Source organism: Mobula hypostoma, chromosome 1 (genome assembly GCF_963921235.1).
Source record: "Mobula hypostoma chromosome 1, sMobHyp1.1, whole genome shotgun sequence".
Lineage (NCBI taxonomy): Eukaryota > Metazoa > Chordata > Chondrichthyes > Myliobatiformes > Myliobatidae > Mobula > Mobula hypostoma.
Genome location: NC_086097.1, coordinates 92,108,953 through 92,134,923, shown reverse-complemented (window position 1 = coordinate 92,134,923; position 25,971 = coordinate 92,108,953). Strand labels below are relative to the sequence as shown.

At 42.1% G+C, this 25,971-nt stretch overlaps 1 protein-coding gene across 5 annotated transcripts in view; it reads left to right on the top strand.

Annotated features, from left to right (window-relative positions):
* The window catches only part of ltk (leukocyte receptor tyrosine kinase), a 252,845-nt gene that overhangs the window by 202,227 nt on the left and 24,647 nt on the right, over positions 1 to 25,971 (top strand). For all 5 annotated transcript variants that reach the window (XM_063052657.1, XM_063052650.1, XM_063052662.1 and 2 more), the window contains 5 exons: positions 10,249 to 10,435; positions 16,140 to 16,230; positions 21,239 to 21,303; positions 23,593 to 23,734; positions 25,092 to 25,189. In XM_063052657.1, the coding sequence (XP_062908727.1) occupies positions 10,249 to 10,435; positions 16,140 to 16,230; positions 21,239 to 21,303; positions 23,593 to 23,734; positions 25,092 to 25,189 (583 nt within the window). The remainder of the gene's footprint in view (positions 1 to 10,248; positions 10,436 to 16,139; positions 16,231 to 21,238; positions 21,304 to 23,592; positions 23,735 to 25,091; positions 25,190 to 25,971) is intronic.

The following is a 25,971-nucleotide window of genomic DNA, read 5'->3' as shown; positions in this document are numbered from 1 at the left end:
CTCTTCCTGAACACCCTAATAAGTTTTCCGTCATTTGAGTTCCCCACACTGGATCAGTTAGAAAAGTTTGAAGCCAACACCAGTTTGAATTGCTGGTCTTTGAAGAGTCAATTTAACAATTGATTTTGCCAGCTATGGAGCAGAGGAAAATACAAATGTAACAGCCTCCCTCTTCCCTCCTCCTACAGATGCTGCTCTATTACAGTACTGCCACCTCTGAGGGTAACATTTTTACCACCTCAGTTAGGGTATTGAGGGTTCAAGTCCTGCGACTGACATTAACAATTTTGTGCTGTGATGAGGGAGTGCTGCTCGGTTTTAAAATTATTATTAACTTGAAGTCTGCCTTTTTAGTGAACGTCATAGATCACATGATGTTTTTTAAAGGGTAGAGAAATTCTTTCATTGTCCAGTCCTGATATTATTCTTTAACTGCATCGAGCAATATACAGGCACTTATTTCATTGCTAATAATGGTATCTTACTTTGTTCAAATTTGCTGACATATTTCTTATATTAGACTTCCAAATTATATTTAACATCCTAATCAGCCATAAACCATTTGGGTTGACCTAAGATTGTTCGAGTTGGCTGTATGTTTGCGAAGCTCTTTTACCTCTCCCTCTATCATTTTGGTAATACCATTTACTTGGTTGAGTGCAGCTCCACCATACTTTAGCTCAGCACCAAGGGCAATATCTACTTAATTGCTACCTCGTTCACCAATCTAAATGTCCCCCTTCCTCCACTGCTTCATGGCTGCTTATGTCAACCAATAGCTACTCTGAGGCATTGTTGGTTGCACCTCCCAAATGTAACCTCAGTAATTTAATAGGAGAAAGACAGCAGGTCTTTAGGAAGGCCAGCCACATTCCAAGTGTCATACTAGATTATCTGAACACTTATCACTGTTTTTCCATTGACTCCAATTCAAAGCCCTGAAAGGTCTTACCTAACGGAATTGTAGCCTATTTGCAATATGCAAACTTCAGCAGTTTAGGAACAAACTAAGTCACCATTGTTTTTGTATTGACATTTGGGGCTGTGCAATAAATGCCTGTCTTGCCAACAACTCCTAAGTCCTGACATTGTATATGGATATCAGGTAAAATATATGTAGGGTCAAGCTGCACCAAATAGTTTACTTGCCAATATACCTATAGGCACAAAAGTTGATATTCATCTAAATTCCTCAAAAGCTAGAAGTGCCCTTAGCAAGGTGCAAGAAAGAGGGAAATATTAAGTGGAACCATGATAGGGTCGAGTTACATGCACAGGTTGGGGCCCCTCAGCCTATTACATCCATGCCGATCTACTGGAATCCTACCTGCCCTCATCAAACCCCTGATGCGTTGCTGATTTAAGTGCTTGTCTAAATGTCTCTTAAATGTAGTGATTGTGTCTGACTCCATCAGCTCCTCCAGCAGCATGTTCTAGATATCAACCACTCTCTGTAGATAAAAAAAAATCCTTTCCTCTCAAATACCCTTTAAAACTCCTTCCTCTCACCTTGCATCAATTCCCTTGTTTTGATGCCCCTGCTGTGGACAAATAATTCGGCCCATCTGCCTTATCTGTCTCTTATAACTTTATATCTCTGATATGTCATTCCTCACTGTTCTTCGCTCCTCAGAAGGCAGGTCCAGCCTATCCAGTTTCTCACCATAACTACAGTCCTCCAATTCAGATAACATCCTGGTGAATGTCCTTTGCGTTTTCACCAGCTCAAATACATCACTTGTGTTGTGTCATATCCAGAACTGCACACAATCCCACCCCCCATCCCCCAAGAGCAATTTAACCAGTGTGTTGTAAAGTTGAACCACATGCCCTCTCCTCCACCCTATCTATTGTGTCATTACTTTCAGGGAACTATTGACTTAAACCCCAATGTTCAACTGATCGTCAACACCCTGCCATTTACTTTGCCCTGTCCTTTCTTGACTTTCCAAAGTGCATCACTTTGCACTTGTTGGGATTAAATTCCATGTGCTAAAGCTTGGTTCAACTTTCCATCTGATCTATGTCTTACTGCAGCTTTAGACAACCTTCCTTGTCATCTGCAGTAGTATCAATGGCTGTCATCTGTAGACTTACTAAATGCAGTATGCCTCCTACATTCATACCCAAGTACATTTAAAACAAAATTCCAAACATTAAGAAGTAATAATTCAATATATATAACCCTAAATTCGCACAGGCCAGGGGTTCCCAATCTTTTTTTATGCCATTTATGACCCCTACCATTAACCGAGGTGTCAGTGGACCACAGGGTGGGAACCCCTGACATAGCTGTGTCTGGATAAAGACAGCAGCTCTGATTCCCTTTGATTGAAGGGGAAATTTCATTAATAACGTGTACAAAGGGTATTTACTCAATGTCCATACAAGTCTGCCATTCTTTTAGGAATAACAAGACTAAGCCTCTAATCTATTTAAATCCCAGATGCACAAAGTTATGTGAACAGAATATTTAGACTCTTCATTAATTAATGGTACTTTTGTCACTGAGATAACTACACCATAATCTATGGCAAGATGATCCGATGAATCACAGGTAGAAGATATAATTGTAGCAGTAGATTCATTGGGGTATATTGTTCTTTTAGAAAGGAAAACACACAAAAATTTGCATTTCCCAGCTTTCCACTCAGTGACCAAACCATCTATTTAACTGCAATAAACATGGGACTATAATTATATCCCTATGCAACATTACAACAGTCTCTTTTTCTAATTTTGCAGTAGCTGGAGCTTGCAGTGGCTTTAAACATCTATTCATGCAATTACAGTAAATATTTCTCTACCAATGTCTTTCACCACGTCTCATTGTACATTAAGCCTACTTGGTAAATGCTGGAGATGGAGAGAGTTGAGATTAGGTCCAAATATAAACCCGAGCCTCTTAAGGAAGGGTTAGGACGGGTGAAGAGGATTATGGAAGGTCTCCCAGAGTTTGAACTTGCACAGTTGAACCAGAGATGGACATCTGGGGGACTATAGATTTCCTACAGAATAAGTTTCAAGGCGATACCATGGGACAGCTTGTCCACAATGATGAGGTAATTATCTCACCACTGTGCAAAGAAGTTGCTTTTGGAATAGGAGATATCTGCTTCAAAATTCTAATGCATACTAACTCATGAGCATGGAAGCAGGGACCAATGTTATCCTGTCCCACACAGCAAACTGAAGGTGTTTGGACATTGGGGATAACAGACTTGGTGTTGCACATTATTGGCATTGAAAATGTGACAGTGGGAACTGGGCTGCAGCAAGTTGCCAACTTGCCTGGCGGGTGTTCTGGTCGGGTACTGCGCTGGAAAGCTCTGATCATGATGGAAGTACCCGATGATGGGCTCCCTCAGGATCCAACTGTCCCTGCAACCCTCCTACAGGGGGTTTGGACTGAGTGATGGCATCCTTAACACCCCCATGCTGAAATCATATCAGAGATTAGATCATTGGAGTGACTCTTTTCCAGTTCTTGTTAATTTATTCATTTTTCAGAGCTGGGAATCATTGGCAAAGCCAACACTTATTGAGTATCTTTAAATGCCCTTTAATTGCGGAGTCATTTTCCAAGGGAAAATAAGAATCAACCACACTGGTGGTCAGAATCCTGCTCAGGCCAGATCAGGTAAGAAGAGCAAATTTATTTCCCTGAAGCACAACTAGTGAAGCTGATGGATTCCTGTAACGTCATAATTGAAACAAGCTATATGTATGTGTTTTATTTCCCAATTCCTCCTTTTGCTGCAGTTGTGGGATTTGAACCCGGATCTCTGGAGTATTAGCTCTACCTGCTAGATTACTGGGCCACTGTACCAGGTCAAACTGCTGGACTGACCCAGAAATGGTTGGCATTGCATTGTACTTCACAGAAAATAGCCTTTCAATTGCCTAACACTGACTAAAAAGGGGTATACCCTTGAAGTTATAAACTGTAAACTTTAAGGTTCTGCTGATCAATGAATATGAGGAATATCCTGACCTAAGCGCAAGAAAAATACTTCATCTTCTAAAGGAAGAAACAAGACTGTCATATGTTTTTATGGTGTCTTTCAGAGCTTCAGAACATTTCAAAGCTCCTAGTGAAGTACTTCTGGAGTGCAGTTATAGTTGCAATGTAAAAGAACATGATTAGGAGGAAGTTCTCAATTGAAGTAAAAGAGAAACAATTAACCCACCTTACCATTTTGTAGCAAAGTTTGAGGGGAACACGAAGGGAAACCTATTCACTCAGAGAGTCGTGTGAGTGTGGAATGAGCTGCCAGCACAAGTGGTCCATGCAAGCTCAATTTCAATGTTTAAGAGAAGCTTGGATAGGTACATGGATAGTAGGGGTATGGAGGATTATGGTCCTGGTGCAGGTGGTTGGGAGTAGGCAATTGAAATGGATTTGGCATGGACTAGAGGGGCCGAAGGACCTGTTTCAGTGCTGTACTTTTCTCTGACTCTGACTCCAAATCGTAAACAACATCTTATTTTTTAAACACCATGTCAGAGGTCCACTGCTGCTCAGTAGCTGTTTCAACACAGATGGTAAGTCCAACAGAGTCAGTGTGAAGTAGCTTCAGCAGGAATCGAATCAGGCAGACTTTCAAAGCGACCCACTGGAAACTCAATAAGCTCCGGTGTCAGTTGCTTTGAGCTTGCGCCATGCTACAATCTTACAGAAGGAAACTTGGAAGCAATCTATCACCAAAGGTTCTTGAAAGATTCCAGCCAATGGGGAAGTACTGGGAAAATAAATGTTATGAAGGGTTAAAAATTCTCAACTTTCTCTGTAAGTCCTTCCGTTATCTCACTTCTACAGTTCTGCCTTACAGAGCCTCAGACACACTAACTTTGGCATCCAGAACAATTATAAAGTAGTCTTCAGCTAATTCATTTCATTTTAATTAAACTCTAATTTTATTAATTAGTTTTATTCTAAACTCTGGAACTCAGCTCCACAAAATATTCTCCTCCAATGCCCTCAACTCCCTGCTGCTCCTTTAGGCCTCACTATCCTATTAAGTGCAGATCAAATACTGTATATTGTTGACACCCTATATTATGTTAAATGCCCTGTAAAAATGCATATTGTTTAGTAAAGCCCGTGGGGACCTCTTTCATGCTGTTTGTTCTGTATAAACCACAAATATCTGTAGATATATGTTTCACTGAGAGCGTAGTGGCGCAGTGGTTAGTGCTACTGACTTGCACCTGGGTTTGATCCTGATTCATGACCCTGTCTCTGTGGCATTTTCGCGTTGTCCCTGTGATCACGTAGGGTCTCCACCAGATGCATTCATTTTCTCCCACAACCCGAAGACTTGAAGGTGGGTAAACCCGTCCTGCCGAAGGGTTTCGGCCTGAAACGTCGACTGTACTTTTTCCATAGATGCTGCCTGGCCTGCTGAATTCCTCCAGCATTTTGTGTGTTTTGGTGGGTTAACTAGTCCCTGGTGTAAGCAAGTAGCAAGCAGAAGATCACGGGGGAGTTGCTGAGCGGTGAGAGAGAGAATAAAGCTGGTCACTGAGAAAAAGGAATTTGAGAAATGGAAAGAATGCAGCTAACTGTGGGGAGCCAGTATGAACACAATGGACTAAATGGTCTCCTTGTTATTAGTAATTAACCTTATCACCAGTTTGTTTTTATTAAAGGAGCATTGTTGAATTTGCTAAGCACAATCTGTCTTTAGTGAATTTAGGTAGGTCGATTCTAATTTTCCCATACTTTTCTAAATATTCTCTAATTTCAACTAAACTCCAAGTTTATCCACAACTTGTGAGAGATGAATGCATCAGCGGTTACCTGCTTTACTGTCCCTTTTTAGAACGGAATAGTTTGAATTTCCTTTGCCTACTTTTGAAATTAGAAGACTACTTGTCAATTAAAAGTAATAGAGCACAGAAGGAAGGACAAGGCCTCTTGAGGTTAAATGTTATCTGCTGGCAGGTTTAAAAAAAGGTTTATCTTTTCATAATCTATTGCAACATTTTTGTTCAGGATGTTAGCACAGCGATATATGAATGTCATGGTTCATATCACCTTGTTGACCTTATGACTTTTCACATCTTTTTGAAGTGAGTAAAGTACATTTTTTAAAGTATAGTGATGGTTTTACGGAGAAATCATGACTATCAACTTCAGCACAACAAGATTTGCCATTCAACAATATAATGCTGCCTTTCCATTTACTGTAGCTGTTCTATGAGTGATAACTATTGGTCTGGACATTAAGAAGAGTGTCCTTACTTTAAAACAAGTATTGGGATCGTTCACCAGGAAGAGCTGAGAGGACCTTAGTTTAATCTTGTCTGAATAAGAGGGTTGATCTTTCAGAGTTGCACTAAATACTCTGCCCAAACTATGTCATTAACCTTTGCAGAGGGTTTCCAAAATGTCTGTTTTCCTATGAGTGATGTGTATATGCTTGGCCTGGGAGCATAAAATCCATACAGGCAGGAACTCATCACCAGTAGGGAAGTAGTAGCCATCACAGGAGTGGCTGGAATACTGGGACTAAGATAGAGGAAATATCTTGGCTCTTATGGTCCTGCTTCGAGAAAGTTATTACAATTGCCCAGCTTGCAGAAATCCCATTTCATTTTAACCTTGGAGCTTTGGGACACCTGCCGTTAATATCACCAGCTTTCAATTTGTGTGCAGGATACATTTCCTTGGCATTACAGGGGCTACAAAGAAAAGAACCAAAAGCTTCTGAGTGAGCCTCCAGCTGTCTATGGCTCGAGGTGTGACCGGCAGATCATTGCTGCTGGGACACAAGCTGGGACCTGATCAACCTGGCTAGGTCGCTTGGGCAAGGGTGTCTGATGTTGAAAGACCTGAAACACCCGATGACCCCAGGTGACATCACTGATGTTGTTTCCCAGCACGTCCTAGCATGGACCTCAGTATCATTAGCCTTGTATTCCCTGAAGAATGGGAGAAGGGAAGGTGACATGAATGTGACTGAAGATCCTGAAAAGACAATGCAACGGTGAATACTGAGAGAAACTACTTCACCTGCAGGGGGAGCCAAGAGTGAGAGGAATAAAATCAGAACCGTTCAAGAGAAAAAGCAGCTAGTATATTTTAACATTAAGGGCAACACAATACCAAAGTCTTTGAGTTAAGCATTCAAGCCTATGTCAATTGATTTTTCTGGTCTGATTATTAAAGACATACAAATGTATCTGTCATATAGGTTAGCCACGGACTAAAACTGCTCTTTCATGCGCTGCCCTTGTCACATTTAAAGTGTACCTGAATGGGTACTTCAAGAGCTAAATTGTTAGTGTTTGAAGAAGCACCATTTTTCATCAACATGGTCAAGACTGGCCAAGATGTCATCAGCTGTGTCATAAAATTTCTATTATTTTATGAGTCACCTTCTTTGGTGCGACTGGGCAGGAAAGGTGCTCGCTAAAATTGCAAAGTCTGGCATAGTTAAATGCATTGCTTCAGGTTCAAGGAAGAATCGCTTGACAGAGGAAGCTCAAGGGGCCACACCAATCTCTCTGGTGCTAATTGACCAAATAAGTTGGGGCCCCCACGGTGGGACAGTGTGTGTCAGTGATTGAAACAACTCTGTGGCTGCCTCCTTGTGAAGCTTTCCTTTTCAATCAAAACACACCAACCCTTTCTCCTGTCCTTGTCAGTTTCTGCAGGGAAAGTAACCATGATTGTTGAAGTATATTACTGACAGGAAAAGTTAGCCCACAAATGTGCGGGCAATGAGGCATTTGGGTACTCGGGAAACCATAAGGATGATTGTGATCACCTCACTTTAAAGATGTTTAATTGAATAGAGCGCAACAGAGAAACTGCAGAAATCTCATTTTATATAAGGGCCACGACCCACCCACAGTCATGAGGTTCAGCATGGGATGGGGTTTTGAAAGTGTGCCCAATGAGGAGAGTCCAGTACATGGCTTGAGGGGGCAGGCACTCCGTGAAGGAGAGATGCTCCCAATATTTCATCCCAATTCCTGTTGTGATAAAATGGTGCTTAACACTCATCACGTGTTATTTTACAGTAAAATCAGCTGATGCCTTTAGAGAGTTGGTGTGTTATGTCTGTGACTGTGAGAGTTTAATTCCAGTGATATGACAGTGTCCACTGGCCACTGTATGTTCCCTCTAGTGAAGGAGAGCCAGAGTGGGATAGACAGGAAAAAACCGGAAATTAATGGGCAAATGGTACTAACAGGAGATGTTGAGACCCAGCCGAGAAGGCTGAGTGCTCCCCTCTATATCAAAAAATGAGACGAAGGGTCTCAGCCCGAAACGTCGACTGTACCTCTTCCTAGAGATGCTGCCTGGCCTGCTGCCTTCACCAGCAACTTTGATAAAGTGTGTTGCTCAAAAAATGAGAGTAGTTGGTTTCTAAAATGTTGTATAGTAGAGAATTCAGAAGACATCCATTTGCCAGTCACCGTTACCTCTCTCCTCTTGGGTAGCACACGATGACGTTCTCTCCTTTTTCCAAATATTGCAGTTCCTCATTACGAGTCATGCCTGGCTTTCTGTCCTCTAATTTCAACTGCTACCCTAAGTCAAGTGGAAACAAGGTTGAGAGGTTTCAAAAGAAATTTGATGGGTTTCTATTGGAAATTACATTTTAAAATCAGTAGAATCAACAACTGAGTCCCAGCTTGCGTTAGCAAACAGGGCCTATGCTCTCGAGAGTTTCATGTAATAAATGCTGATCTCGATGTCCATTCTTACGGGGCTGGACAGATATCCAAGATGGAAATCAATGAATTTTGGATATTAAGGTAACCAATGGATATGGGCTTAGGGCAGAGAAGTGGTAATGAGGGAAATTATCATTCATGACCTTTCTGAATGTCAGAGGAGCCAAATTTGCCTATTCTTGCATCAGTAACTCTTGTTTGTACATTCCTTATCTTAACTAATTTTGGCTTAACTTAAGATATCCATTTAGCAAAAGCATAAATTGATCATCAGTAAAAAATTAAGACTAATATGGTTACAGAACACTTAGAAAATGAATGGAAATGAGTTTGCATTTGTACAGGACTATTCACACTGACTATCTCAAAGCACTTCACATCTCGAAGTGCATTTTAAATATATTCACTGTGTCTCAAAGGCAATGCAACATACAAGGAAGAGCTCCATAAACTGCAAGATTACAGTAACTGGTTCTCTTGTGATGGAGGAGTAAATGCGTACAATGTTCTAAATCAGAGGCAAGGTACCATCAATGAGCCAACTTAAGCTCAGCGACCAGTTCTGATGGGCTGATGTGAGAGGTTTCTCATTATTATAGTTAGGACATTTAAGAGTACAGCACAGGAACAGGCCATTCGGCCCACGATGTTGTGCCAAACCAGCTAAAAAGCAAATCAAAAACACCGAAACACTACTCCCTCCTGCCTACACCATGTCCATATCCTTCCATCTTCCTTACATTCATGTGCCTATCCAAATATTTCTTAGAAGTCTGGTAATGTATTTGTCTCTACCACCATACCAGGCAGTGCATTCCGGGCATCTACGACTCTCTAGGTAAATAACACCCCCCTTGAGCCTACTCCCTCTCACCTTTATTGCATGTCCTCTGGTATTTCAACCCTGGGAGACAGATACACTCTGTCCACTCCATCTATGCCTCTCATAATCTTATAAACTTCTATCAGATCTCCCTTCATCATCTGGTGCTCCACAGAAAGCAACCCAAGTCTATCCAGCCTCTGGTGATAGCACATGCCCTCTAAGCCAGGCAGTGTCCTGGTAAACCTCTTCTCCACCCTCTTCAGAGCCTTAACATCCTTCCAGTAGTGGGGCAATCAGTACTGTATGCAACATTCCAGATGTGGCCTAACCAAAGCCTTATAAAGTTGCAACATAACCTCCTGACTGGTTCTTAAGTACACAGGGATTTGTTTCTCTTTGTGTTGCAAGGGAGAACAAAAAGGATTTGTGCCAACCTTCAGTACCCCCTGGACATCCAAGAGTGCTTGCAGCCAGTGAAATATTTCTGAAGTGGAGTTACTGTTGTAATGCAGAACACCTATGGCATAAAGCATGGATACAAGCCCAGAATGGCTGCCACTGGAGTGTTACAAACTGCAACCCTTGTCTAGTCTGTGGATCTATATATTTGCATGTGTCGCGCGTATAAGTGTGCGCCTACAGTCAGCCTGTGTGAACTGCTTGGTGGGCATGGCACCGTGGCAGGGTATGAGGCAGCACCCTGATCAATCGTTCTGTTGTTTCCACGGCAGTTCACTATCGTAAGAACAACAGGCTGGCGGCGGTGAGGGTGAAGCTGCAGAGCTCGGAGTACAAGCTGAGCAAGATCAGGACTTCAACCATCATGACGGATTACAACCCGAACTACTGCTTTGCGGGCAAGGTGGCATCACTCAACGAACTCAGGGAGGTACCCAGGAGGAACATCTCCTTGCTGAGGTGGGTGACGCTACAGCTGTGGAGAATCACCATTAAGCCTATCTTACTGCCGTCCATTGAGATTCACTCCAACCTGTCCTTTCCTCCTCGCCTTTCCATTTTACTCATCAATTTTGTGTGAATGTACTGAGCTACTTTCATCCACTCAGGCAGTCTACTACAGATCAGAATCAGGTTTACTTTCACTGTCTTGTATGGCGTGAAAGGTGCTGTTCTACCGCGGAAGTACAGTGCAAGAACACAGAATAGCAACAAGTATAAGAGACAAATATAGTAGTGCAAGAAATGTAACATGGTAGTGTTCACAGACCATTCAGAAATCTGATTGTGGTGGGAGAAGCTGTTTCTGAATCATTGAATGTGGGACTTTGGGTTCCTTCCCCCCCGCCACCCTTTGTAGAAGTGAGAACAGGGCACATCCTGGATGGTGAGGGTCCTTAATGGATGCTGCCGCCTGGAGGTACCGCCTCTTGAAGATGTCCTCCATGGTGTGGAGCATTGTGCCCACGATAAAACAGGCTGAATCCACGACCCTCGGCAGTCCGTCGCGATCCTGTATGTCGGAGCTTCACACCAGATGGCAATGCCTCCAGTTGGAATGCTCTCCACGGTCCATCTACAGAAATTTGCAAGAATCTTTGGTGTCATACCAAATATCCTCAAACTCCTATCAATGTAGAGGTACCGGTGTCCGGCCTTTAAGATGGCACCAATGTGTTGGGCCCAGGATAAATCTGAGATGTTGTCACACAGGAACCTAAAATTGCTTACCCCTTCCATCACTGACATCTCAAACTCCAAACCTCCCCTACCTGGCATTCTCAGTCAGTTCCTTGATCTTGCTGGCACTGTGCAAGGTTGTTATTGCAACACCACTCAACTAGTCAATCTATCTCACTCCAGCATGCCTTCTCATTGTCACCTGAGACTTTACCAATGGTGGTGTCCTCTGGAAATTTATAAATAGCTATGTTGTCATGAGTTTAGAAAAAAAGAGAGTAGTGGGCTAAGCTCATCTGTTGAGGTAGATTGCCTGTGTTGATTGTCAGAACTGAAATGGTCTTGCTGGCTATGGAGTCCTGACGAGGAAGCTGAGGGTCCAGTTGCACAGGTAGTTAGAGGAGCAGGTTTCGAAGCTTGGTGATTTGTACTGAACACTATACTGACAGTGCTGAACACTATACTGTAATCGATAAACAGAAACCTATGTTTTGCAGTTGTCTAGGTGCTCCATAGCCAGTGAGATTGTGTCCACTGTAGACCTGTTGCAGCAGTAGGGAGATTTCAATAGTTTCAGCTGTTTGCTCAGCCAGGAGTTAATTCTAGCCATAACCACTCTCCCAAAGTACTTCATCATAGTGGACATGACAGCAACTGGGTGGTTAATATAGAAACTGCTCACCCTGCTCTTGGGCATCAATATCATTGCTGCTCTTTAGAAGCAGGGAGGAACCCCAGACCCCAGCAATGCGGGGTTGAGGATGTCCTCGAACACTGTCCTCCAGCCACTTGGTCGGCACCATTTTTCAGTATCTGGCCAAGTACACTATTGGGGTCGGATGCCTTGCAAGAGTTCACCCTCGTCTCATCCTGAGATGAGATCACAGGATTGCTGGATGCTATGGGGATTTGCACAGATATAGTGTTATTCTCCCTTCCAAAGCATGCATAAAAGGGCATTGAGCTCATCAGGAAATGATACATTACCGCCATTTATGCTGCTAAATTTCACTTAATGGCATACCAATCTGCCACAGTTGTCATGCATCTGATTGCTTCTCGCATGAATTATCTTTTTTCTCTCATGATGACCTTCTGTAAGTCCTGCCTGGACTTCTAGAATGATTCTGAACTGCCAGTCCAGATTGCCACAGATCCAGCTCTCGCGGACTGTGAATCTCTTGGTTTACCCAGGGCATCCATTTATGGAAAACTCTCAAAGGCATACACTTCTCCACACAGGTCTTGAAGTTATTTCTACCTCCCGTTTCTAGCCCCTACCCAAGATCCACAAACCCACTTGGCCGGGTAGAAACCATCGTTTCAGCTTGTTCCTGCCCAACTGAACTCATATCTGCATACCTTGACACTGTTTTATCCCCCCTACTTCAGTCCCTTCCTACCTACTTCCGTGACACCTCACACGATCTTCATCTGTATAGGCCTTAAAGCCCTGTGCTTCAGTTTTACTCCGGCCTCCTCAGCAACCTCGTGTCCTGAGAAATTGGGGAACTTCCTGAGCTCCCAGCTGCTGCAATCGCATTCCGAACTCCTGAAGGTTCTCAGTTCTTTTGAATAGCTTGAAACAATGCTACATGCCAGTCTCTGGCTGCAGATTTCAGTTCCAAAGAGGAACCAGCTGCTGCCATCGGGAAGGAAGTACAGGAGCCCTGAGTCTCACACCACCAGGTTCAGGAACAGTTATCACCCTTCAACCATCAGGCTCCTGAACCAGCGTGGATGACTTCACTCACCTCAACACGGAACTGATTCTACAACTCGTGTTCTTGGTATTTATTTATTTGTACATTGGTTGTTTGTCGATCTTTGCGTGTAGTTTTTCATTGATTCTATTATTTCTTTGTTTTACTGTGAATGCCTACAAGGAAATGAATCTCAGAGTTGTATATGGTGATATGTATGTACTTTGATAATAAATCTACTTTGAACTATTAGAACTACTGTAGAATTATGTGAGCAACTCACCTTCCACCTAGCCCACAACCCAGTGTAAATTACCTTAAACCTTGGACCACCAGTAATAGGCCACCTACTAGTGAAAATGGTTTGTATCTTCTCAATCCATTAAAACCTTCCTGGTTGTAAACCCTTCTCAATCTCTTGGGAAAACAACAAGATGCCTTTGGCAAGAATGCTCTTCGGTGTCCTAAATACTCTTATACAAACCTAAAAATGTCTTCAAGCCAAATTAAATACAAGCATTAAAAAAAGTCTACCAATAGAAATTACAGTCTGTTACTTCAGCTAATACATTTCTGGTTGTAATTAGTATGTTGGTCGAACCAAAGCTGGTGATGAATCAGCTCATAGGAGAGAGATTGAAAATCTGATTGAATGGTATCAAAACAATCTCTCACTCAACATCAGCAAAACCAAAGAGCTGATTATTGATGATAGGAAGAAGCCAGAGGTCGATGAGCCAGTGTTCATTAAGGGAACAGAGGTGGAGAAGGTCACCTTTAAATTCCTTGGCATCTGTCCTGGGATTAGCATGCAAGCAAAATCACAAAGAAGGCATGATAGTGCCTCCTCTTTCTTAGAATTTTGTGTAAATTTGGCACGTCATCTAAAACTAGTGTAAACTTGTATAAATGCAAAGTGGTGAGTATCCTGACTGGTATGAAAGCACTAATTCTCAGGAACAGAAAATTCTGCAAAATGTAGATAAAAGTCCAATCCATCAGAGGCAAAGCCCTCCCCATCATGGAGTACATTTACATGGAGCGCTGCCACAAGAAAGCAGCATCCATCATCAAAGACCCCCATCATCCAGTCCTTGCCCTCTTCTCACTACTCCCATTGGGGAGGAGGTACAGGAGCCTTCCGTCCCACATCACCAGGTTCAGGAACAGTTATTACCCTTCATCCATTTGGGCTCTGAACTGGTGTGGATAATTTCACTCACCTCAACAATGAACTGACTCCACAACCTATCGACTCACTTTCAATGTCTTTACAAGTCATGTCCTCGGTATTACTTATTTACTTTTTTGTATTATTTACAAAATGTGTTGTCTTTTGCACATTGGTTGTTTGTCAGTCTTTGTTATTTATAATTTTTCATAAATTTTATTGTATTTCTTTATTGTCCTGTCAATGCCTGCAAGGAAACGAATCTCAAAGTGACATCTGTGTACATCAGTTATAAATTTACTTTGAACTTTGAAATTTAAACTCTCAAAAGCACTGACTGCAGCTGTCGACAACAACTATTCTTATGGGATCCCTATTCAAGTCATTGTGTCAATTGTATAGATTGTAAAAATGACTGGTCCCTGAGAATTCTTTGAACTCTACAAGATCCGATGGATAATGGACTACTCATGCTACTCCTGAGGTACTCTCTGTTATCTGGAAATACAAATGAACGGCAGGTTTTTTTGTAGACCCACAACAAACTTCTGGCATGAAATGAACAGGGAAATGAAGTTGCAAACTTCTGTTGCTTAACCTTTGATTGTAATCTTCCATAAATGTGATGTACCTGCACAGAAAGGGTAGTGTGCATCCATGCATGATCTGAAATCCCAATCGAAGATACATGGGTGAAATTAAAACACTGAATGGGTTTATAAATAATAGCCAGAAACCTAATACTGTCCTTGTGTTCTTCAGTTACCAGATTTTGTATCTGGTTTTGCAACAAACCATGAAAGCCACATCTAAACAACTCAACAATTTTAAAATCCAAGTGAGTGAAATTATTTGGTCACTGACTCACCACCCTTCAACGATTTAAAGTACGTTTTTTTTAATGTATAAATTATGCAACCTTGAGATTTGTCTCCTTATAGGCAGCCACAAAGCAAGAAACCCAGAAGAACCCAATTTAAAAAAAAGACCCACACCCCATGCGTAGAGAAAGAGAGGAAAAAAACACAAATCATGCAAACTATAGAAGCAAGCAACAGCATTCTCAACCAAATTGAGTCCTTAGATTGAATCCCCGGAGTAGGCCAGAATAGGCCCAAAGCCTCGGTCTCATTTCATCATATAAGTGGGGCAAATCATCGCGAAGCTCGCAGACATGAAGCACAGCAGCCAGGGCAGTCTCACAGCCTCAGCATCATGGAGACGGGAGTGAACATCACGGGAGAGTGAGTGAAATTGGCCCAATCCTCACCTCCAGTCTCAACACCCAGCCTTTCCAGTCTATCTGGGCTGGCGTATAAATCATCCAGAGAACAGATTGTGCCTCACATTTGGACCTGGTCTCCACTGCAGCAAAATGCTCCAGGCCTAGACCACACCACCCAGCCTAAAGCCATCCTCTCCTCTTGTGCATGCTCTTTACAGTCTGCCTTCCATGTGCCAATCTATCCTTTTCAGCTGTGTCCCTCCAGCATGTGGCTGTTACTCTGGAAAGAGGGAGGAAGCTGATGGCTGTAAAAGGCCTCTACACAACAATAGGCCTAAGTAGCTCTGGTCCGGACTTTACCATCCAAAATGCTGCCTGGACTGAATAAATGAACAGTTAGAATAAGTGCAGCAATGATGAGGACATGAACGCAGGTTCATACCCAACAGACAGTTTGTCAGTTCCCTGGGGCAAGACATCATGGAATTATCTGCTACAGGTCAACTGGGACCTAGCACAGAAGGAGGAGGGTGTGAACGTGGATAGGAGGGTGTGGGTGATGAGGAACTCGTCAGGGGTGACATTGCCCATGCCTGACACGATGCAAGTGGAGAGTCAGGAGAAAAAGCCCTGACAATATTGCAAATGTTCCACTGAGACGTCAGATCTAGAGGATGTGGGAAATGACTTGTTCATTGCTGATGAATAGATATGAAATTGCTGTGACTGAGATAGACTGACATGCACTGTTCAATGGGCAAGTTTCACCTCTGGATCCACACGTTGACTAAGACATTGTTGCTCTAGCATTTCACACTGTAGATGAGATACAACTTGATAACAAGGTGCATTTTACAATCTTAACCAAGCATCTTTCTTTCTAAGGGCCCTTGGTCATGGTGCTTTTGGTGAGGTGTATGAGGGCCATGTGGTTGGAATTGGTGGTGAATCAGCCCCTTTACAAGTGGCGATCAAGGTTAGTGATAGACCTTTCTGAACCATATCAGATTGTTTGCGAGAATGCGTCAAGTATGTATGTGGCCGACTAATCGCGTGGTGCATTGACTGGGCAGCCTACGCACGGACGGCTCTCTCTCCTTGCATGGTGTTTCGAGACAAACGTTTTTTTGTTGCCTCAGCGGGCCAGGTTCCTAACCCCTGCACTGTAGTTTGCCCAGCGTGTACAGAGGCTAACGTGACTCAGTAGAAATGTTCAATCCTACTGCTCCATTGCCATTCTTGCTCCAAACATGTGCAAGTTCATTTTCCGATGTAAGGGTGATTGGGTTAATGAACGAGACTGAGACTCCTCAGATTATGGGTGGATGGACTAAGGACTGGTTAATGAGAAATAAAAATTAGACTAGAAATAAAGCGGTCATTCTTGGATTAGTAGAGTGTAACCAATAGACTGATGCAAGGAGAAACAAATAAGCAATTTAAATTGCATACCATAGAATCACAGAAATATACAGCATAGAAAAGGGCCCTCGTGGCTCAGCTCATCCAAGCTGAGCATGACGCCTATCCACCTTAATCCCATTTGTCCACATTAGACATGTAGCTCTCTACACTTTCCTGATTCAAGTACCTGTCCAAAATCCATTTAAACATTGAAATTATACTTCCCTTGGAAGCTCATTCCAGAGGGTATTCACACTCTGCAGGGAAAAAGCTGCCCTTCAGATCTCGGTTGCTGAGATGAGGGAACTAGCTAAGTTCACTTGTAAGACAATGTAGGGAGAGCAAATGTGTGATGGAAGCAAGCGGGTGCGGCCAGATTAACTGAATGGCGAGAAGGTGGCAGATAGAACATAGAATAGTACAGCACATTACAGGCCCTTCGGCCCACAATGTTGTGCCGACCCTCAAACCCTGCCTCCCATATAACATCCCCACCTTAAGTTCCTCCATATACCTGTCTAGTAGTCTCTTAAACTTCACTAGTGTATCTGCCTCCACCACTGACTCAGGCAGTGCATTCCACGCACCAACCACTCTATGAGTAAAAAAAACCTTCCTCTAATATCCCCCTTGAACTTCCCACCCCTTACCTTAAAGTCATGTCCTCTTGTAGTGAGCAGTGGTGCCCTGGGGAAGAGGCGCTGGCTATCCACTCTATCTATTCCTCTTATTATCTTGTACACCTCTATCATGTCTCCTCTCATCCTCCTTCTCTCCAAAGAGTAAAGCCCTAGCTCCCTTAATCTCTGATCATAATGCATACTTTCTAAACCAGGCAGCATCCTGGTAAATCTCCTCTGTACCCTTTCCAATGCTTCCACATCCTTCCTATAGTGAGGTGACCAGAACTGGACACAGTACTCCAAGTGTGGCCTAACCAGAGTTTTATAGAGCTGCATCATTACATTGTGACTCTTAAAATCTATCCCTCGACTTATGAAAGCTAACACCCCATAAGCTATCTTAACTACCCTATCTAGCTGTGAGGCAACTTTCAGGGATCTGTGGACATATACCCCCAGATCCCTCTGTTCGTCCACAATTCCAAGTATCCTGCCATTTACTTTGTACTCTGCCTTGGAGTTTGTCCTTCCAAAGTGTATCACCTCACACTTCTCCGGGTTGAACTCCATCTGCCACTTCTCAGCCCACTTCTGCATCCTATCAATGTCTCTCTGAAATCTTTGACAATCGTCTACACTATCTACAACACCATCAACCTTTGTGTCGTCCGCAAACTTGCCAACCCACCCTTCTACCCCCACACCCAGGTCATTAATAGAAATCACGAAAAGTAGAGGTCCCAGAACAGATCCTTGTGGGACACCACTAGTCACAACCCTCCAGTCCGAATGTACTCCCTCCAACACGACCCTCTGCCTTGTGCAGGCAAGCCAATTCTGAATCCACCTGGCTAAACTTCCCTGGATCCCATGCCTTCTGACTTTCTGAATAAGCCTGCTGTGTGGAACCTTGTCAAATGCCTTACTAGAATCCATGTAGATCACATGCACTGCACTACCCTCATCTATATGCCTGGTCACCTCCTCAAAGAACTCTATCAGGCTTGTTAGACACGATCTGCCCTTCACAAAGGCATGCTGACTGTCCCTGATCAGACCATGTTTCTCTAAATGCCCATAGATCCTATCTCTAAGAATCTTTTCCAACAGCTTTCCCACCACAGACGTAAGGGTCACTGGACTATAATTACCCGGACTATTCCTACTACCTTTTTTGAACAAGGGGACAACATTCGCCTCCCTCCAGTCCTCCGGTACCATTCCCATGGACAACGAGGACATAAAGATCCTAGCCAGAGGCTCAGCAATCTCTTCCCTCGCCTCGTGGAGCAAACTGGGGAATATTCCGTCAGGCCCTGGGGACTTATCCATCCTAATGTATTTTAACAACTCCAACACCTCCTCTCCCTTAATATCAACATGCTCCAGAACATCAACCTCACTCATATTGTCCTCACCATCATCAAGTTCCCTCTCATTGGTGAATACCGAAGAGAAATATTCATTGAGGATCTTGCTCACTTCCACAGCCTCCAGGCACATCTTCCCACCTTTATCTCTAATCAGTCCTATCTTCACTCCTGTCATCCTTTTGTTCTTCACATAATTGAAGAATGCCTTGGGGTTTTCCTTTACCCTACTCGCCAAGGCCTTCTCATGCCCCCCTCTTGCTCTTCTCAACCCCTTCTTAAGCTCCTTTCTTGCTTCCCTATATTCCTCAAAAGACCCATCTGATCCTTGCTTCTTAAACCTCATGTATGCTGCCTTCTTCCACCAGACTAGATTTTCCACCTCACTTGTCACCCATGGTTCCTTCACCCTACCATTCTTTATCTTCCTCACCAGGACAAATTTATCCCTAACATCCTGCAAGAGATCTCTAAACATTGACCACATGTCCATAGTACATTTCCCTGCAAAAACATCATCCCAATTCACATCCACAAGTTCCAGCCTTATAGCCTCATAATTTGCCCTCCCCCAATTAAAAATTTTCCTGTCCTCTCTGATTCTATCCTTTTCCATGATAATGCTAAAGGCCAGGGAGCAGTGGTCACTGTCCCCCAGATGCTCACTCACTGAGAGATCTGTGACCTGACCCAGTTCATTACCTAGTACTAGATCTAGTATGGCATTACCCTTAGTCGGCCTGTCAACATACTGTGACAGGAATCCGTCCTGGACACACTTAACAAACTCTGCTCCATCTAAACCCTTGGAAATAATCAGGTGCCAATCAATATCAGGGAAGTTAAAGTCACCTATGATAACAACCCTGTTATTTTTGCACCTTTCCAAAATCTGCCTCCCAATCTGCTCCTCTGGATCTCTGCTGCTACCAGGGTGCTTATAGAATACCCCCAAAAGTGTATGGAGCCTGATGTGATTATTCACTTTGAGAGGAAGAATGAGAGCATTAATCAGAAGGTGAGGGAATGAATTATTCTGATAATCGGAGAAATTCGAACGTCATTATGTGCATACGGCAAAACATTAGCATGCAAGGACAGCAAGCGTCAGCTTGGCCTGTGTTGTCTGGGAGTAGGAATATACACTCAATGGCGATGCTTTTTAGGTACTTTTACCTCGTAAAGTGGCCACTGAGTGCATATCCCTGGTCTGCTGCTGCTGCTTAAAGATTCAGAGATGCTCTTCTGCACACCACTGTTGTTACACATTTTTGTTTGAGTTACAATATCCTTCCTGTCAGCTTGAACCAGTCTGGCCATTCTCCTCAGACCTCTCTCGTTAACAAGGAATTTTCGCCCGCAGAACTGTCGCTCACTGGATGTTTTTTTTAATTTTTGCACCTTACTTTGTAAACTCAAGAGACTGTTGTGCATGAAAATCCCAGGAGACCAGCAGTTTCTGAGCTACTCAAACCACCCCATCTGGCACCAACAATCATTTCACCGTCAAAATCACTTGGATCCCATTTCTTTCCCATTCTGATGTTTGGTCTGAACAACAACTGAACCTCTTTTATGCATTGAGCTGCTGCCATATGATTGGCTGATTGGGTACAGTATTTACATTAATGAACAGGTGTAATAATAAAGTGGCCATTGATTTTTTTTCAATTAAGATGATGCAATTGTGTATTACTTTGATGAGATCACATGTGGAGTGCTGGGTATAGATTTTGAATTCTTCTCTAAGATTATACTTGTTTTATACATACTGTGATGAATGTACAGTGCATTATTTATTGGAATGCAAAGACTATCTTTTGAGGAGAGATTGAGAGGGAGGGAACTATATGCTTTGAAATATCAAAGAATGAAATGATCTCAACACAACAAAGTTCTCTGTGAGAAAGACTATCAGGGTAGACACTATGGGGATATTTTCTCTGTGGAGTATAAAAAAGCAAACAGAGGTTAATAGGGTAGATGGTATTCTCTTGAGTGAGGGTGTCTAAAGCAGGAGGGGATAGGTATAAATTGAGATCAAGAGGTTTACAGGAGACTTGAAGAAGAATATTTTCGTATAGAGAGTGGAGTCTGGAATGCACTGCCTGAGGAGGCAGTGGAGATAGAACTTCCATAAAATCTTAAGAAGTATTTAGACAAACATTTGAAATGCCTCACATTGAAGGCTATAGAATGAACGTAACTAAGTGGAACTTGTATAGATATGTATAAAGGTCATCATAAGTATGATGGACTGTTTCAATATTGTATGATTTCTGTGACTCTACAGTACAGCTAAGTAGGATTCATAAGCCATCAGCTATTTATGACTTAAATGAAATTGTTTTAATGCAACAAGTTGTAATTCTTTGTAATTATTTTGTGTGGTGGACTACAGATGCTTCATTTTTCAATATATTTGGGTCTGGATTTAAGAATTTTTACAAATTAAGGGAATGGATATAATTAAGTGTAAAAATTGGCCCAAGTAAGGCCCATGATCCAATTTCTCTTTCATTAAATCCTTGAATTCCTAATTCTTAAATGCTGATGTATTGTTGCACTTATTTGCTACCAATCACAGACTCTGCCAGAAATCTGTTCCGAGCAGGATGAAATGGATTTCCTGATGGAGGCTTTAATTATCAGGTAACAGTGGTAACTCTGTTTTCGTGCATTTCTGATTGCTTGAAGGTTTAGAACAGTCATACAGTTTACATTTAGATTTAGATTCAGGTTTAATTATCCGATGTACATTGAAACCGACAGTGAAATGCATCATTTGCGTTAACAACCAACGCACCCAAATGTTGCCACACATTCCAACGCCAATATAGCAAGCCCATAATGTTCCAAAGAACAACACAAGCAACAATAACAACGACAACAGAACAAGTCCTCTCCCAGTCCTCCCGCACCCATTGAAGACTCCAATGCCAGGGTAGGACAACCCCAGGCTTCTAGTCCTTGCCCCTGGATACTCAGACTCACAGACATTGGGCTCCAACTTCGGACCTCATCCCAGGACGTTGATCACAGGTCTGACCTTTGAGTCTGGACTGCCGGACTCGTACAGACAGTCAAAAGCTGACTGTCAGTTAATTAGTGAAGGTCAATTAGGATTAAATGATAAACTCAAAGGCGGGTGGTACGTGAACATTCAATCCTGTTCTTTTTCATCCCACTTCTTCAGTTAGATGGGACTGTGAGTGACGCTTCCATTAATGCATCCCCCATTTAAGAAACATTCTTCTGAAATCCCCTTCCTCATGAAAGCGATCTAAACCAGGGATGGGTCGCATGCGGCAAAAGTGGTGCCTTGCACCCCAGTGATAATAATAAAAAAGTAAGCCTACTCGTGCAAAAAGTATTAACCAAAAACCAATTTGTAGAAAAAAAATCTATAACAGGAATTCAAGAGGCTTTGAGCTAGAAATGGGTTTTACAGAGAATAAATCTAAAACTTAGTAATTATTTTTAGCAATTTCATTATTTCGTGCACATCTTTTGGCGAATGTTATCTACTTTCACATTAATCTGTTTTCAATTTTTTTAAAAATGTTCAATGAGTCAAACTAGGAAAGAAGGACTTTTGTTCTGCAGTATTTACACAATTGTTCAATACACGTTTGATACTTGTTTGATCCTGAGGCGCCAGGCGTCTGCACCAGCGGTGTGTCGCTGGTTTTTGCCAGTCAGTTTACAATTGACACTCGTGCACTACGGAGTTGTGCTTTGTTCGTCCTTTGTGAGCATTTGCAGTTTTGTACTTTTTCGAAAATTAAGCCTTGTTTTTACATTCAGTTACCCATCACAGTGCAAAAGAAAAGCAGGAAGTGATAGTAAGCGTGAATTCAATGAACAGTGCGAAAATGAGTTCTTATTTATAGCGGGTCTGTCAGGAAAACCTTTGTGCATTGTTTGTGAAAACATTTTCAGCCATGAAATTGATTAAAGTAGACTCATTCCACCGAGATGCAACACTGAGCGTCATAGGAAGTCATTCCTGCCTGTGGCCATCAAACTTTACAACTCCTCCCTTGGAGGGTCAGACACCCTGAGCCAATAGGCTGGTCCTGGACTTATTTCCTGGCATAATTTACATATTACTATTTAACTATTTATGGTTTATTACTATTTAATTATTTATGGTGCAACTGTAACGAAAACCAATTTCCCCCGGGATCAATAAAGTATGACTATGACTAAAAACAAAACGAGGTCGCGATTGACTGATTCAAATTTGAAGAATTCTCTGCTGCTCTCAGTAACTAATTTAACTCCAAACATTAAAAGCTTGGCGAAATCAAAACAGACTCAAAAGTCTCATTAAGGTAAGTAATGTTTATCTTGTTTTTATATTAAATCAATATATCATGTAAAAATGCTAAATATGTCTATATTAACATATCTTTACAAGAATTGAATGCGGGTACAAGAGTTATATGGCACATCTGAACTTGTGCGTGAAAAAATTGACGCATGGAATGCAAAAGGTTGGCCACCCCGATCTAAATTATTAACCTAGCTCCAAATTTAGTTTGTTCTACAACTTGATCTTATGTTGCCCAATCATCTCCCCACAAGTTCTGCCTTGACAGAATGTTTCCCATCCAACTGTAGCTCTTTTTTTCCTCTACACAAATACTCAGTTTCCTTTTTTGAAAGCCACCATTAAATCAGCTTCCAACACCTCCTTAGGCAAGGCGACCCTGATCATAACAATTAGTTGGGATAAAAATAATTCTTCTCATCCTCCTTCAGGTTCTTTTGCTAATATCTAAAAACTTGTTCTCTACCACTGGTGAGAAGGTGTTTATTATATGGGTATAATCCTTTCCTCTTCCTTATTCAGTGAAATTTTCACCGCTAGTATTCCCCTAATCTTCAATGTGCTTTGAACTTTTAACTATATTATTTCCTCGTTGTTTTTAATAGCAAGTTTAACCACCAGAATATTGTCCAGTGTATCGGTGTGAGTCTTCAAGCCTTGCCTCGATTTATCCTACTGGAACTGATGTCTGCAGGAGACATGAAGACTTTTCTCAGAGAAAACAGGCCTAAAGCTGTCAGCACAAAAGCAAGTATTTGTAATATTTCCTGTCTGGTTCACCTCTCAAGGCTGCAGAGCAAGTGACAGATCTCATGTGGGATTCAATACTAGTTGAACAAATACAAAGATGGCGAGTAAATAATTAATCAAACTTTCCAACCACTTTCCAACCTTGCCTGATGTGATGTATTCCATTCAAGTACATAACTTTCTCTCTAGTAGCAAGGTGATGTATTAAAACATAGAACATGATAGCACAGTACAGACCTTTTGGCCCACAATATTGTGCCAAACCCTTAACCTAAGATCAACTTAACCTTCCCTCTTGTATAGATCCCATTTTGTTTTTATCACCATGGGCCTATCTAAGAGTTTTTAAAATATCCCTAATGTATCTGTCTCTACTACCACCCCTGGCAGGATATTTCTTGCAACCACTAATCTGTGCAAAATAAGTTACTCCTAGCATCACCCCCAATCTCCTAAAAATTATGCCCACTCATATTAGCCATTTCTGCCCTGGGAAAAAGTCCACTCGATCTTTGCCTCTTATCATCTTGTATTAAGTCACCCTTTATCCTCCTTTGCTTCAAAGAGAAACGTCCTGGCTCGTTCAACCTATTCCCATGAGATATGCTCTCTAATCCAGGCAACAAACTTGTGAATCTCCTCTGCACCCTCTCTAATGCTTCCAAATCGTTCCTATAATGAGGTGACCAGAGTTGAACACAATATTCCAAGTGTGGTCTGCCAGAGTTTTATAGAGCTGCAACATTACCTCATCGCTCTTGGACTCAATCCCCCGACTAACGAAGGTCAACACACAAAAAGCTGCCTTAACAACCCTATCAACTTGCACGGCAATTCTGAGGGATCTGTGGATGTGGACCTCAAGCTCCTTCTGTTCCTCCACACTGCTAAGAATTCTATCATTAAGCCCGTACTCCACCTTCAAATTTGACCTTTCCAAAGTGCATCACATCGTACTTTTCTGAGTTGAACTCTATCTGCCACTTCTCAGCCCAGCTCTGCATCCTGTCAATTTCCCTTTGTATCCTACAAAGATAGGTTTAAAAAATATCAGCCATCATTGAATGGCGGAGCAGACTCGAAAGCCCAATTGGCCTAATGCTGCTCCTATATCTTATGGTCTTATGCATAACGTACTTCTGTTTTCACTTGTATTTCTTTAGAAATGCAACAAATATCCAAAGACTCCATAATTCAAGACATAATTATATCTTTGTGTCCTATAATCATAATATAAGTTATATGGTTTGACACCTAGTTGTTGACTAATTTTCTAAATTTAATGGTTTATTCTTAACCATATTAAATGCAGTGGATCATCTCATACCAGTGCCATTTATTGTTTTTACTTCAGGCACACACATCTACAATGACAATGCTGGACCTTCTGAGCATGGCCAAGGATATAGCTTGCGGCTGCAAATACCTGGAAGACAACCATTTCATTCACAGGTTGGTAATGATATCAGATTATGGAATCTTAATCAGACTAAAGGCATTAGATTTTATATTAATGAATTGTATTAGTTTCTTTTTGTTTGCTTGGGTTATATCCTTTATAACTAGTGAAGATGTACCTTTCTTTATCACTGTAGTTATTCCTGTACAGGTCACCCCGGGTTACAAGAGGGCTCCATTCCTGAGAACTGTTCATAAACCTGAGAGTTTACAAGTTATAAATATGGCAAAATATATCTGCAGCGTAGCAGGCACCTCCAGGTACTGGAAAGATACCAACAATGTTCTCTCTGCTAAAGCCTAGTTCACTAGAAGAATAAGCAGACTAATCCCAGCATCCTCTCCCATGCCAATACTCCGATCACTGAGGCTGCAATTACAGTAAGCATGTTGGGTGCACAGTGTTGTCAGCATGACCCCATATTCCAGAAGTAGACAATTTATGCCAGGCTCTGTCACATAGATGACCAGGTGGACAGAGCAAAAGATTCAAGGAGGCTCTCAGAGCATCCTAGAAGAAATACAACATCCCCACTAATTCCTGAAAATCTCTGACCCATGACCCTCTGAAAGCAGAGAGTGAGAACTCAGGATGGTTTTGAATACCATTACAGTATTGGAAGCACTTCCACCTCACAAACTGGTCACTAGCCATTAGTGTTCCCTCTAATTTTTTTTTACAGCTGTGCAGACCAACCGTTGCTCTGAGCAGGAAATTTTTACACGTCCTGAAAACTGTGTGGTACCTTAACATTAACATTATATAGAAGAAAATT